Genomic DNA, 13,094 nt, shown 5'->3' with positions numbered 1-13,094 from the left:
GGAAGTTCTGCCACACACTGCAGCTGGATGAATCTTGAAGACATTATGGTAAGCAAAGTAAGTCAATCACAAAAAGACAAATACTATATGATTCCACTTATATGGGGGTATCTACAGCAGACAAATTTAAAGACAGAAAGTAAATGGTGTGTGATACAATAAGAAATAGTTTGTGTTTGTTCCTTATTCCTGACACATAGCTCCTAAAGCTCTTGGAATCTCCTAAGTGATAAGAATGTCTTCTTTATGCTAATGAGATGACAAAAGGCCCATAGGCAGCTAGTCACAGTAGCCAATGATTTGATCAAGCATGCCACTAAGTAATCTCCATAGAAGCCCCCTCAACAATCTCAACAATGGGATCCAGAGAGCTTCTGGGTTGAAGACACGGAGGTCTGGGAGGGTAGTGTGCTTGGAAAGGGCATGGAAGTTTATATTAAACTGGAAATAGCAAGTAAAATACTTTCCTGTGTTCTCTAAGCCATTCTACATAATTATTGAACTCAAGGTAGGGGTGAGTCATGGAAACCCTAGGCTCAGTGTCTCAAGAGTTGGAGAATCGGTTGGTATGAGGGAAAAATCCCACATAAATGGTTTCACAAGTGTTGTGAATAGAAACAGTTCAGAAACAGGGACAGTCTCAGCTTTACAGGATGAAAAGAGTTCTAGAGATTGGCCATACAAAAATATGAATGTAGTTAATACTACAGAACTGCCCATTTAAAAAATGGTTAAGTCAGTAAATTTAATGTCATATGTATTTTACCATAATTAAAATAAATTTTTAAAAAAGGTAAGGAAATTCTGACACAAGCTACAACCTGGTTGAATTCTGAAGACATTATGCTAAGTAAAATAAACCAATCACAAAAGGACAAGCACTGTAATGACTCCACTTATATAAGGTACATAGTGAAGTTAAATTCATAGAAATAACAAGTAGAATGGTGGTTGTAAGGCATTGGGTGGAGGGCAAATGATGAGTTATTTAATGAATATAGTTTCAGATTGAGAAGATGGAATAGTTTGGAAATGAATGATGAAAATCTATTCACAACTGTGTTCAAGTATTTAATGCTACTGAACAATCCTTAAAAATGGTTGAAATGGTAAATTTTATGTTATATATTTTACCACACCAAAAATTTCTTAAATTGAAGAAAGTAAGGAAAACCACTAGACCATTCAGGTATGACCTAAATGAAATCCCTTTTGACTATACAGTGGAAGTGAGAAATAGATTTAAGGGACTAGATCTGATAGACAGAGTGCCTGATGAACTATGGATGGAGGTTCGTGACATTGTACAGGAGACAGGAATCAAGACCATCTCCAAGAAAAAGAAATGCAAAAAAGCAAAATGGCTGTCTGAGGAGGGCTTACAAATAGCTGTGAAAAGAAGGGAAGCGAAAAGCAAAGGAGAAAAAGAAAGATATACCCATTTGAATGCAGAGTTCCAAAGAATAGCAAGGAGAGATAAGAAAGCCTTCCTCAGTGATCAATGCAAAGAAATAGAGGAAAACAATAGAATGGGAAAGACTAGAGATCTCTCCAAGAAAATGAGAGATATCAAGGGAACATTTCATGCAAAGATGGCCTCAATAAAGGACAGAAATGGTGGGGACCTAACAGAAGTAGAAGATATTAAGAAGAGGTGGCAAGAATAAACAGAAGAACTGCACAAAAAAGATCTTCACGACCCAGATAATCACGATGGTGTGATCACTCACCTAGAGCCAGACATCCTGGAATGTGAAGTCAAGTGGGCCTTAGGAAGCATCACTACGAACAAAGCTAGAGGAGGTGATGGAATTCCAGTTGAGCTATTTCAAATCCTGAAAGATGATGCTGTGAAAGTGCTGCACTCGATACGCCAGCAAATTTGGACAACTCAGCAGTGGCCACAGGACTGGAAAAGGTCAGTTTTCATTCCAATCCCAAAGAAAGGCAATGCCAAAGAATGCTCAAACTACCACACAATTGCACTCATCTCACATGCTAGTAAAGTAATGCTCAAAATTCTCCAAGCCAGGCTTCAGCAATACGTGAACCGTGAACTTTCAGATGTTCAAGCTGGTTTTAGAAAAGGCAGAGGAACCAGAGATCAAATTGCCAACATCTGCTGGATCATCGAAAAAGCAAGAGTTCCAGAAAACCACCTATTTCTGCTTTACTGACTATGCCAAAGCCTTTGACTGTGTGGATCACAATGAACTGTGGAAAATTCTGAAAGAGATGGGAATACCAGATCACCTGACCTGTCTCTTGCGAAACCTGTATGCAAGTCAGGAAGCAACAGTTAGAACTGGACATGGAACAACAGACTGGTTCCAAATAGGAAAAGGAGTACGTCAAGGCTGTATATTGTCACCCTACTTATTTAACTTATATGCAGAGTACATCATGAGAAACGCTGGGCTGGAGGAAGCACAAGCTGGAATCAAGACTGCCGGGAGAAATATTGATAACCTCAGATATGCAGATGACACCACCCTTATGGCAGAAAGTGAAGAAGAACTAAAGAGCCTCTTGATGAAAGTGAAAAAGGAGAGTGAAAAAGCTGGCTTAAAGCTCAACATACAGAAAACTAAGATCATGGTATCCGGTCCCATCACTTCATGGCAAATAGATGGGAAAACAGTGGAAATAGTGGCTGACTTTATTTTTCTGGGCTCCAAAATCACTGCAGATGGTGATTGCAGCCATGAAATTAAAAGACGCTTGCTCCTTGGAAGGAAAGTTATGACCGACCTAGACAACATATTAAAAAGCAGAGACATTACTTTGCCAACAAAGGTCTGTCTAGTCAAGGCTATGGTTTTTCCAGTAGTCATGTATGGATGTGAGAGTTGGATTATAAAGAAAGCTGAGAGCAGAAAAATTGATGCTTTTGAACTGTGGTGTTGGAGAAGACTCTTGAGAGTCCCTTGGACTGCAAGGAGATCCAACCAGTCCATCCTAAAGGAGATCAGTCCTGGGTGTTCATTGGAACGACTGATGTTGAAGCTGAAACTCCAATACTTTGGCCACCTGATGTGAACAGCTGACTCACTGGAAAAGACCTTGATGCTGGGAAAGAGTGAAGGCAGAAGGGGAAGACAGAGGATGAGATGGTTGGATGGCATCACTGACTCAATGGACATGAGTTTGGGTGGACTCCAGGAGTTGGTGATGGACAGGGAGGCCTGGTGTGCTGTGGTTCATGGGGTCGCAAAGAGTCGGACATGACTGAGAGACTGAATTGACCTGAGAAAACAGAAAGAAACTCATAGACTTAGAAAACAAACTTATGGTTGCTGGGGGATAGGGGTCTGTAGGTAGTTTGGTATGGTCATGTACACACTGATATATTTAAAGTGGATAACCAATAAGGACATGCACATGGAACTCTGCTCAATGATAGGTGGCAGCCTTGATGAGAGAAGAATTTGGGGGAGAATGGATACATGTACATGTATGGCTGAGCCCCTTCACTGTTCACCTGAGACTATCACAACAATGTTAATCGGATATACACCAATACAAAATAAAAAGTTTTAAAAACTTTTATTTATTTGGCTGTGCCAGGTCTTAGTTGTGGCATGTGGGACACAGTTCCCTGATTAGGGATTGAACCCAGGCCCCCCTGCATTGGGAACATTGAGTCTTAGCCAGTGGATCACCAGGTAAGTACATTTTTTTCTTTAAAATACACTTTTTCTTGCTCCATAAATGGAAATGTTCTCAGAAACACTGATCAACCTAGGTGCAGTGAGCATCCCCAGTGCCCAGACTGTAGTCTTGAAATACTTCTAGAAACTAAGGCTCTAGGAAATTCTTGATTCCAGGGCTGGGTTAGGTATTGTACAAAATAAGCCTCAAAGACAACTAGAGTGACTCAAAGCCAGTATGAAGAACTCATCACTGTTCAAAGCTGGTATTATCTGAGTTTCAAAAAGGATCATTGTAATGGACTAAAACCCATCAAATATATTTATCTTCATGATTCAAGAATATTTTTTAAAAAACAATGATCACCATTGTAAAGTAAGAAGGGGCCAATTAGTTTTTTCAAAACTGATTAAGAATCTAGCATTTTTTTCTGCTACATGAAATGGGAAGCCAAACAGTAGATGAGGAAAAATATCTTTATAAAATTATTCCAACTATGAATAAAAATAAATGATGCAATTATAATGAATCTTACAATTTTGTAGACCAAGTGAATCAATGAATCCAGGCATTAAACATCAATAGCTCCTAACATCTCAAAAAACAATCAGACATTATGTGTCATCTGATTAAAGAATATAACACCATCTATATGTTAAATCTCTTTGGCAAGACTATAATTCTGATCAAGTTTTGGATCCAGTTGAAAATTTGTAAGAAATACAGAGCAAAGAGGAACATGTTGAGGATTATTATGAATATGTAATTAGCAAAATCTAGACTGAAGGAAAGTCTACAGGTCAAATGATCCAGGTTCTTGAAAAGATAGTTAAAGGAAAAAAAAATATGGAGGGGTAACTTGTAGATTAAAAGAAACTGTTTTTACAGGTAAAGGAAAAAACTTCCAATGTATACAGTAGTTCCCTTTATCCAGGGGGGATAGACTCCAAGACCCTCAGTGGATGTCTGAAATCATGGGTAAAACCAAATATCATTTCCTATCCATATATATCTATGATAAATTTAATTTAAAAATTAGGCAGAGTAAGAGACTAAAAACAAAAATAAAATAAAAACAGAATAATTATAGTGATATTGTAGTAAGTTATGTGAATGTGGCCTCTGCTCTCAAAATATCTTACAAAATCAAGGTCTCTTCAGTCTTAGCTAAGCACTGCAGCTATAACTTTGGCAGTTTGAGGTAGGACAACAAAACACAAATTTCTTTTTCCTCTGTTATAATTTCATGGATAGAAGATTCATTCTTGATGTAAATCTTAGCAACTGCAGCATATGATTTTTGTTCTTTCCTTACTAGGTTGAGAACTTTCACCTCTTTACTTAAAGGAAACACTGTGGCTTCTTTATGACATACCCAAATGGCCAGTGTCACTACACTGGCACCACTGGGCTATTATCAAGCAAAGTAAGGGTGACTTGAACACAAGCACTGTGACACCTCAACGGTCATATGATAACCAAGGTGGTTACTAAGAGTCTCCTGGGTGGGAGATGCTAGACAAAAGGATGATTCACAATCCAGGTAGGCTGAAGCAGGATGCTTCATCATGCTACTCAAAATGATATGTGATGAGTTATTTCTGCAATTTTCCACTCGTGGATAACTGAAACTGAGGAAAGCAAAACTGGGTTTAAGGAGGGACTACTATACAACCCATAAAACTCTTGTATTTAGAATATTCAAAAAACTCCCACAGATCAGTAACAAAAAGAGGGAAAATCCAAGATAATAAAGGGAAAAACCTGAATAATTAATTCACAAGAAATGATCAAAAGACATGTGAAAAGGTATACAGTCTTTTGTAGGTAGCACCCTATCCTCTAGATTGATTAAAACTAACATGACTAAGTATCAATTTGTTGAGAACATGGAGTAAAACTTCTCAAAACCTAATGGGTAGAATGTAAAGTGGCATAATCAATTTGGAAAACAGTCTAACATTATCTATTAAAGTTGAAGATGTGCCTCTTCTATACCCATAACTTCATTCCTAATCATATATCCAGTAGAAATGTGTGCACATGTGCACCAAGAGACATGTATGACAATTTTCACAGGGGCACTGCCTTGAATAGCTCAAATCTAGACACAGTCCCAATTTTTTAAAAATTTATTTATTTTTTAATTGAAGGATAATTGCTTTACAGAATTTTGTTGTTTTCTGGCAAACCTCAACATGAATCAGCCATAGGTATACATATATCCCCTGCCTTTTGAGCCTCCCTCCTATCTCCCTTCCCATCCCATCCCTATAGGTTGATACTGAGCCCCTGTTTTGAGTTTCCTGAGCTGTACAGCAAATTCTCATTGGCTATCTATTTTACATATGGTAATATAAGTTTCCATGTTACTCTTTCCATACATCTCACCCTCTTCTTCCCTCTCCCCAAGTCCGTAAGTCTATTCTGTTTGTATAAACAGCCCAAATTTTGATCAACAGAATAAACTATTTATGTGCATTCATAAATGTACAGAAATGAAAATGAATGAAATACAACTACACACATACATACACATGAAACTCACGAACATACTACCGAGTAAAGGAAGAATTCTGTTCACATAGTACAAAAGAGGGGACTCCCCAGGTGGTCCACTGGTTAAGAAAACACCTTGCAATGCAGGGTATGTGGGTTTGATCCCTAGTCAGAGAACTAAGATCCCACAGGCCACGGAGAAAGCAAGCCTACACGCCACAACTAGAGAGGTCAGCACACTCTGAAGCCTATGTGACACAACTAGAGAGTCCACGTGACACAACTAGAGAGTCCACGTGACACAACAGAGATCCCATGTGCCACAACTAAGACTCAACGCAGCCAGATAATAAATACATAAATATTAAAAAAAAAAAAAAAAAGAATTCACATAAAACTTAAAAACAGACAAAAGAAAGCCTGAACTACCAAAAAAAATTTTTTTAAGGCATGGAAATTATCAAACCAGTCACTTGGCACAGTGATTATTTCTTCAACAAGGGAAAACATTATTTAGGAGGGATACACAGAGGTCTTCTAGGTTAATGGTAACGTTTTATTTCTTGACTTGGAAGAGAGTCACATAAGTGTTCACTATATAATTATTTGTTGGAAAGCTATATATATTTGTTCTAAATACTTTTCCATAGGTACATTACATTTCATAGTATAAAATTAAAATTTGAAAACAATAAAAAATTAGATAAATAACAGTGAGTCTTTGGGGTGAGATGTAAAACGTAACAAGACAATGTGCTGCCAAGTCAATCTGGATAAAAAGACTTAAAGCTGATTGCTAGCTATCAAATAATGTACTTTGTTAATAAACATGTTTATTTTATAAAAGTGGTAAAACACCCTTAAAATCTACATCTTAACCATTTTTAAGTGTAGCATTCAATACAATTAAATGTATCACATTGATCTGTATAGAGACTAGTTTTAAAGGCTTAAAAATAATTCAGACTGGGGTTGAAGTTTCTAGATGAATACTATAACTCTAAATTTTTACTATGTCCACTAAATGATGGGAGGTTTCAAGGCAGAGTGATTTACATGCTTTGCTAATAAATCTCCATGAATAATTTAAGTATAATAATAAAAAAAAAATTATCTGATGAAATTTATCATCTGGCGGCTGTTTACCATAAGGATAGTGAGCACCAATTTATCACTTGGTTCTAAAGGAGCATTCAGATTTTTAAGGACTAAGATAACTCCTTAAACCCCATTCTCTCACAAGGCAAATCAGTTCATCACATCAAATCATCCATATGAGTAAAATACAACTCAAATACAGTAGGTAGATCATTAAAAGAAAATATATGAATATACTGTAGTATCTGATTTTGAGGTATTATTATTTCTAGTATTTTCACCATTTAAATACATGATGAATAAAAGACCTGTATACAGTTTGTTCTCTAATTTGACAACATTAATATATACTTTTGGAAAATCATCACACATTTTAAAATGCTGCTATTGCCTATCACTTGAGAGCTTAAATAAATGTGATTTTTCTTTACCGCTGTGAAGAGACGAGCATCGTCAGAAAGCATATTATAATCCTGGGCACATTTCTTTGCAGAATTCTGTAAAAACTTTAGGAATTCTGTAACTTCTTCATTCACATGTTTTTTCATATCCTGATTTTGGGAAAAAAAGGACATATCTTGGAATAAGATGCCTGGTTAAAAACAATCACTTCTCAATCACTGCACTAATAATTTGAACTTAAATTATCATATCCAAAGCAGAAATCACAAAACAGTTAACTGTGCAAAAAGGGAAAAGCTGATGACTAACATTACAATTAGAAATTAATAAATTAATTTAATAAAATGTTCTGAACTAACATAAAAAGGGACAAACACTCAAATGGAAAAATAAGCACACATATGAATAGGCAAGTTACAAAATAAGAATTAGAAATGGCTTATAAACACATGCAAAGTGCTTATTTTCATTAGTAACCACTATAATAAAAAACAAGAGACTGCCATTTTTTCCCATATGTTCAGTATTAGTGAAGATATTCTGGAAAAACCTTTGTACAATAGTGGTACATACAAATTGGTTTAAACTTACTGCAGAACGATTTGCTCATGTGTAACTGCAGCTCAAAGCCTCAATTAAGAACATGTACAGTTTTTCATCTGGTAATTATATTTCTAAGACTTTATCTCAAGGAAATGATCACAGATGTGAACAATGAGTTTGCAACAGTGATGTTCAACACAGCAACATATGATTCAGAATTTGAAAACTACTTAAAGTAATAATTACACAAAAAATTTAAAGTGATTCAAGGTAAAGTTCTACCACTAGTACTTAACGTGAACTAGGGTGAAATATACTCAGAACTAGAGCAAAATGCCTTAACTATAATAGAATAAAGAATAGAATTAAAGCATTAATATTCTGTCAATTAAATTCATTTTATTTTTAATTTTTATTAATAATATTTATTGTACCTAAAAAGAAAAGCAAATTTAAAATACTTCCTAACTTAAAAATTTTTTTTATGAAAGCTGAAGAACAGAATACATACCAAGTACTGCAAGTAGTCATTTTTATTTATTCCAACAGTTTTGGAATTTGCACGGACTTTTGCATATTTAACCAATAAATCCACATAATTTCTCTGTTCTCTCTGTGAGAAACGAGAGAAACGAGGATAAGGAACTCTTGGTTTTGGAAGAAGAACCATGCCAACTGTGGTTTTAACTTTTTCCTTTGCTTGAGCTGCTGTATTAACTGTCGGCTCATTTTCTACAGAGCCTGCTGAGGCATTCAAATTTTCTCCTATACGTCTGGGAAAAAAAAATACAGTTTACAAATATGCGCTTTTCACAAGAAGATTACTATCATGAAACTTCATGATTCTCAATCACCAGGGAGAATATAGAGTGATTAACAGACCGAATTCTGGATTATTATCTAACTCTGCCACCTGCATTTTGATGTTTAGCCATTTAGTATAAATTAAGTGTTCTGCAGGATAGGATCATATCACAAGTCTACCTTCAATTATCTGATAGACAGGAAGAGGCATAATCCTAAAACAAGTTATTCAGTTTGGAAGTTTCTCCCTTTTATTGAAGAAGAGTTAATCACTCCTGCCAATTATATATGCAAGTATTTTGGGTTTACATTTTATTACAATGCAAGTTGCTTTTTAATACTTAAATTCTTCAATAAGATATATAGTTAATGTAGTGAACAAAAGCCACTAGGAACAGGATAGGATGAGGTCACAAACTTGCAGTTCACAAATTCATTGCGAGTCTAAATTTCCTGGTTTCCTCTGCATTTATTATCTCAAGAGTTAAAAAGAAAGTCTGAACCCTGTGTGGATATATTCTATGGAAGCAATAGTTGTTTGAAAAAAGTTGTATAATCCTCTATCACTCATGCACATGGCTGAGTCGATCGAAATGTCTTGTATGAATACAGAGAAATCTTGGCATATCTATAGTGAAATGCACTAGAGGAGAAAGTAATGAGTAGCTAGAGAACCTGTTACCATATTTGTTTATGAAATGCTACCCCCAATTAAAAAAAAAAATCACCTTATTAACCCAGTTAAGGTACATTAACACAAATTTCTTACCTGGTACATATTCTGTTTCTATTACTGCTATTCAGTGTTATAATTTACATTTTTCCTAAGAGTCTTAAAGTACACACACAAAACTACATTTTCTTAGCCTCTGCAACTTTAATTTCCACCACAGTAATTGTACCCTATGATTTGGTTCCAAACTAAACAACAGTAACCAAAAGGAAGGGAAACTAATGAAAGGATGAATGTCAGCTGATTCATTCTTCATTCCCCCATTCATTAGTATTTATTTTGAGTGACTATCATGTGCCAGCCCTATGGTGGGTAGTAGACATACAACCATACAACCAACACTGAGCACGGTAGTCTCTACTCTCAAGGATTTTATAATCAAGTGGATCAGACAAATGAATGGGGAAGAAACAGAAATAAATATGTACATCAATACAATGTGACTATGGAGACCTCGGGTTTCCAAACTGAACGTATTGAATAGGTGACTGGGGAGAATCCTAAGGATCTGGAAATCAGGCATTAAGAGGAAGAAAGGGGAGGGGAAAGAAATATCCAGAGCAATGATTCTCAATCTAATAGTATTAACCCTCAGAGCATTCTGGAAGCCTGTGCATGTATCTGGGTTGTCCCAAAATAGAAGAATAGAAGGCATTTAGAGGTCAGGAATTCTAGATTTTTATAATGCACGGTAGTGTCCTGCACAACATTCAGAGGTCATTTCAAACTTTCCCTTCTCATATACAAATAAGTATGGTCTGTTATTATTACTGTATTATTATTATTTATCCAGCAATAAATTTTACTTTTATTTTTATGATTTTTTTTTTGTGATATAGTTTATCTTAAATCCAATTTATTCATGGTAGCTGGTGCATCTGACTACTTCATTACATCTTCTAGTGCAGTAGCATCTACTATAGTACATGATAAAAATGATTTTCCTTTTCACATTTATATAGTTAAAGCATTATTTTAAACTATTATGTCTGTGGCTACTAATATCTATGAATTTCAATTCATAGCAAAGAGGTGTCTTATTTCTTATTAACATTTGTCATGCAGAGTAGGAGAGTTTCAGTCTCGTAAGTCTGAGAATTACCAATATTTGTGTCTGGATGAAGGGTGAGTCAAACCCCATCTAAAATTACCACTGATGTGTTTTAGATCACCTTTAAAATACTAGAGTAAATATGGTAAAAATTTCAAAATTCTTAAAAAAAAAAAAAAGACTTAAGAGTCCCCCAAATAAGCAAAATATTCAAAACTACTCTTTCAGAGCTAAACTTTGTATGGAAAACTAATCAAGAGAGCAGGTTAGTGAACAGAAAAAGAATATAGGAAATTAAAATAAGGATGCTTAGATTGGCTCTGAAAATAATACAGGTGAAGACATACTTAGCTACGAAAGTTTCTCCAATAACTGCTTAAAAAATAAGCATATTTCAGGTTAACAAAATGAATATTAACTGCTGATCTTGGGAGAAATGTATTACAGCAAATTGATTTCTCACTAGAAAATGTCTTGAGAGCTATCCAAACCTAACAGTATTGTGTCCGCAACTCTTAACAATACTGCTTCACAGCTGTCTCTCTGAATATGAGAACATGTCTGTCCTTGTGGCACAAACTGGCAAATTTAATTAAGCTGCTGCAGCAACAAGATGCTGACTCAGATATGCCAGAGTAGGAATGTCAAGAAATTCTAGCAGTTTAAATTGGCTACATTCAGCAAAGAGTGAAATGGCAGCACATCAAGATCATTTCTGTGTGCAGTGCTGTCAAAATCTTCATCAGGGCGCAAGCCAAAAGCATCCGACAGGGTTTCTCTATCCACATTTACAGCATTATATTTAATTTAAGTTGATAGTTTGAAGTTTTCTTCCTTCATTTTGTCAACTACGCATTCTCCTTTTTTACCTTAAGTTTCTATGAAAAAAGGCAGAATTCAAAACTTTTTGCTTCCTATGCTTTAAAGTCTCCTGGTTTGGGTAGCTTCTTTAAGTAGCATTTGGAAATGGTACTCAAGCTCCCATCTCAAGTCCACCTGTACCCACTGAATTTGATTTACTTATGTACATTAAACATGTTAAAATTTTTTCTTCTTTTTTTTGTATTTGAAGATACTTTCCCTTTTGCTGCCTTAAAACTCAGTTATAAATATCTATAACCAGAAACTAATTTTTTATGTTTTCTTTTTTAATTTTTTAACTTTACAGTATTGCATTTGCTTTGCCATACATTGACATGAATCCACCATGGGTGTACATGTGTTCCCCTTCTGAAACCCCCCTCCTACACATCCCTCCCCATCCCATCGCAGAAACTAATTTTTTAAAAGGCAAATTTTTACCTTTAGTGGAGGGAGAAGGGTTTAATAAAAACCTCATATTGTTGAAAGTAGCATAAACAGAGGTATCATTATTTTCCCAAATATGTTATTTATAGAACATAAAAAAATTGCAAAATTAGGGCTAATAAATTTACATTCTTTCTAGTTTTTTTAATCAAGAAAACTGGTAATTAAATATAGTCTGAAAATTCATTCTTACTATAAGAAAAACAGATTTTAGGAGTTAAGTGTACTCAGCTTCCAGTAATATGTCCTCTCCTTTACATATTTCAGACTATAACCCACACTTGGGATATGCTGAATAGAACCAGATTCAAAAAGAATCATAAAATATTTAAGAAGCAGAAGCAGAATGAATAAGACTAATACTGGAAATTTTTAGTCTGGAAAGATGAGGCTGAGGTAAAAGTTGATAAAAGGGAGTTGTTTTTTTTTTTTTAAGAGTAAAGATACATGTGCACTAAAACTCAGGACATGAGTATTGGTAGGCATTCTTTGATTCAAATAAACAAAGGCAATTGTTTAACTGATAATAAGTTTTAAGAAGTTAGTTATCTCCAAGAAGTGGTACAAGTTGGATAACAGAAATAGCTTCTGAAAAATATTCATAGATGCACACTGATAAGTCTTAACCTTTTGTAGTTGATACTAGCAAAGACAATAATTATGCACTTCAGCAAGAAATGTTGCTCCTGAAACTGCCTCTTTAAAGCAATTTGGAAAATGTCTTACTAATACAAATTCTGCTTGCCTTTCTATTTGAACTTATCTATTTATCTGATGGAATCAAAAAAGGACTTGTGTAATGTTTTTAATGGCAATCTGGCAATATCTATAAAAATTAAAATTACACATGCATCTTCCTCTCATAGGAACTTATCCTTACACCAGCATGTATATAAAAAGGACGCTCACTGTTTGTAATAGTCAAGGAATGAAAACAGCCTAAATGAATATCAGTGGTAGTAATGAATTGATTCCACTAAGAAATACCACAATCACCAGAAAACT

The 13,094-nt window shown here is 35.1% G+C and overlaps 1 protein-coding gene across 11 annotated transcripts in view; it reads right to left on the bottom strand.

Annotated features, from left to right (window-relative positions):
• The window catches only part of ICE2 (interactor of little elongation complex ELL subunit 2), a 68,039-nt gene that overhangs the window by 45,385 nt on the left and 9,560 nt on the right, over nucleotides 1-13,094 (bottom strand). For 8 of the 11 annotated variants that reach the window (XM_081507573.1, XM_081507570.1, XM_081507572.1 and 5 more), the window contains exons 4-5: nucleotides 8,705-8,966; nucleotides 7,680-7,799 (exon numbers count right to left, since the gene is read on the bottom strand). In XM_081507573.1, coding sequence (XP_081363699.1) covers nucleotides 7,680-7,799; nucleotides 8,705-8,966 — 382 coding nt within the window. The remainder of the gene's footprint in view (nucleotides 1-7,679; nucleotides 7,800-8,704; nucleotides 8,967-13,094) is intronic. The other 3 variants (XM_081507576.1, XM_081507578.1, XM_081507579.1) reach the window with 1 other exon arrangement.

The sequence above is a fragment of the Giraffa tippelskirchi genome, chromosome 7, assembly GCF_054371585.1.
Source record: "Giraffa tippelskirchi isolate mGirTip1 chromosome 7, T2T-mGirTip1v1.2.pri, whole genome shotgun sequence".
Lineage (NCBI taxonomy): Eukaryota > Metazoa > Chordata > Mammalia > Artiodactyla > Giraffidae > Giraffa > Giraffa tippelskirchi.
Note: the sequence above shows the minus strand (reverse complement) of the source record. Positions and strands in the feature narration are given on the sequence as shown.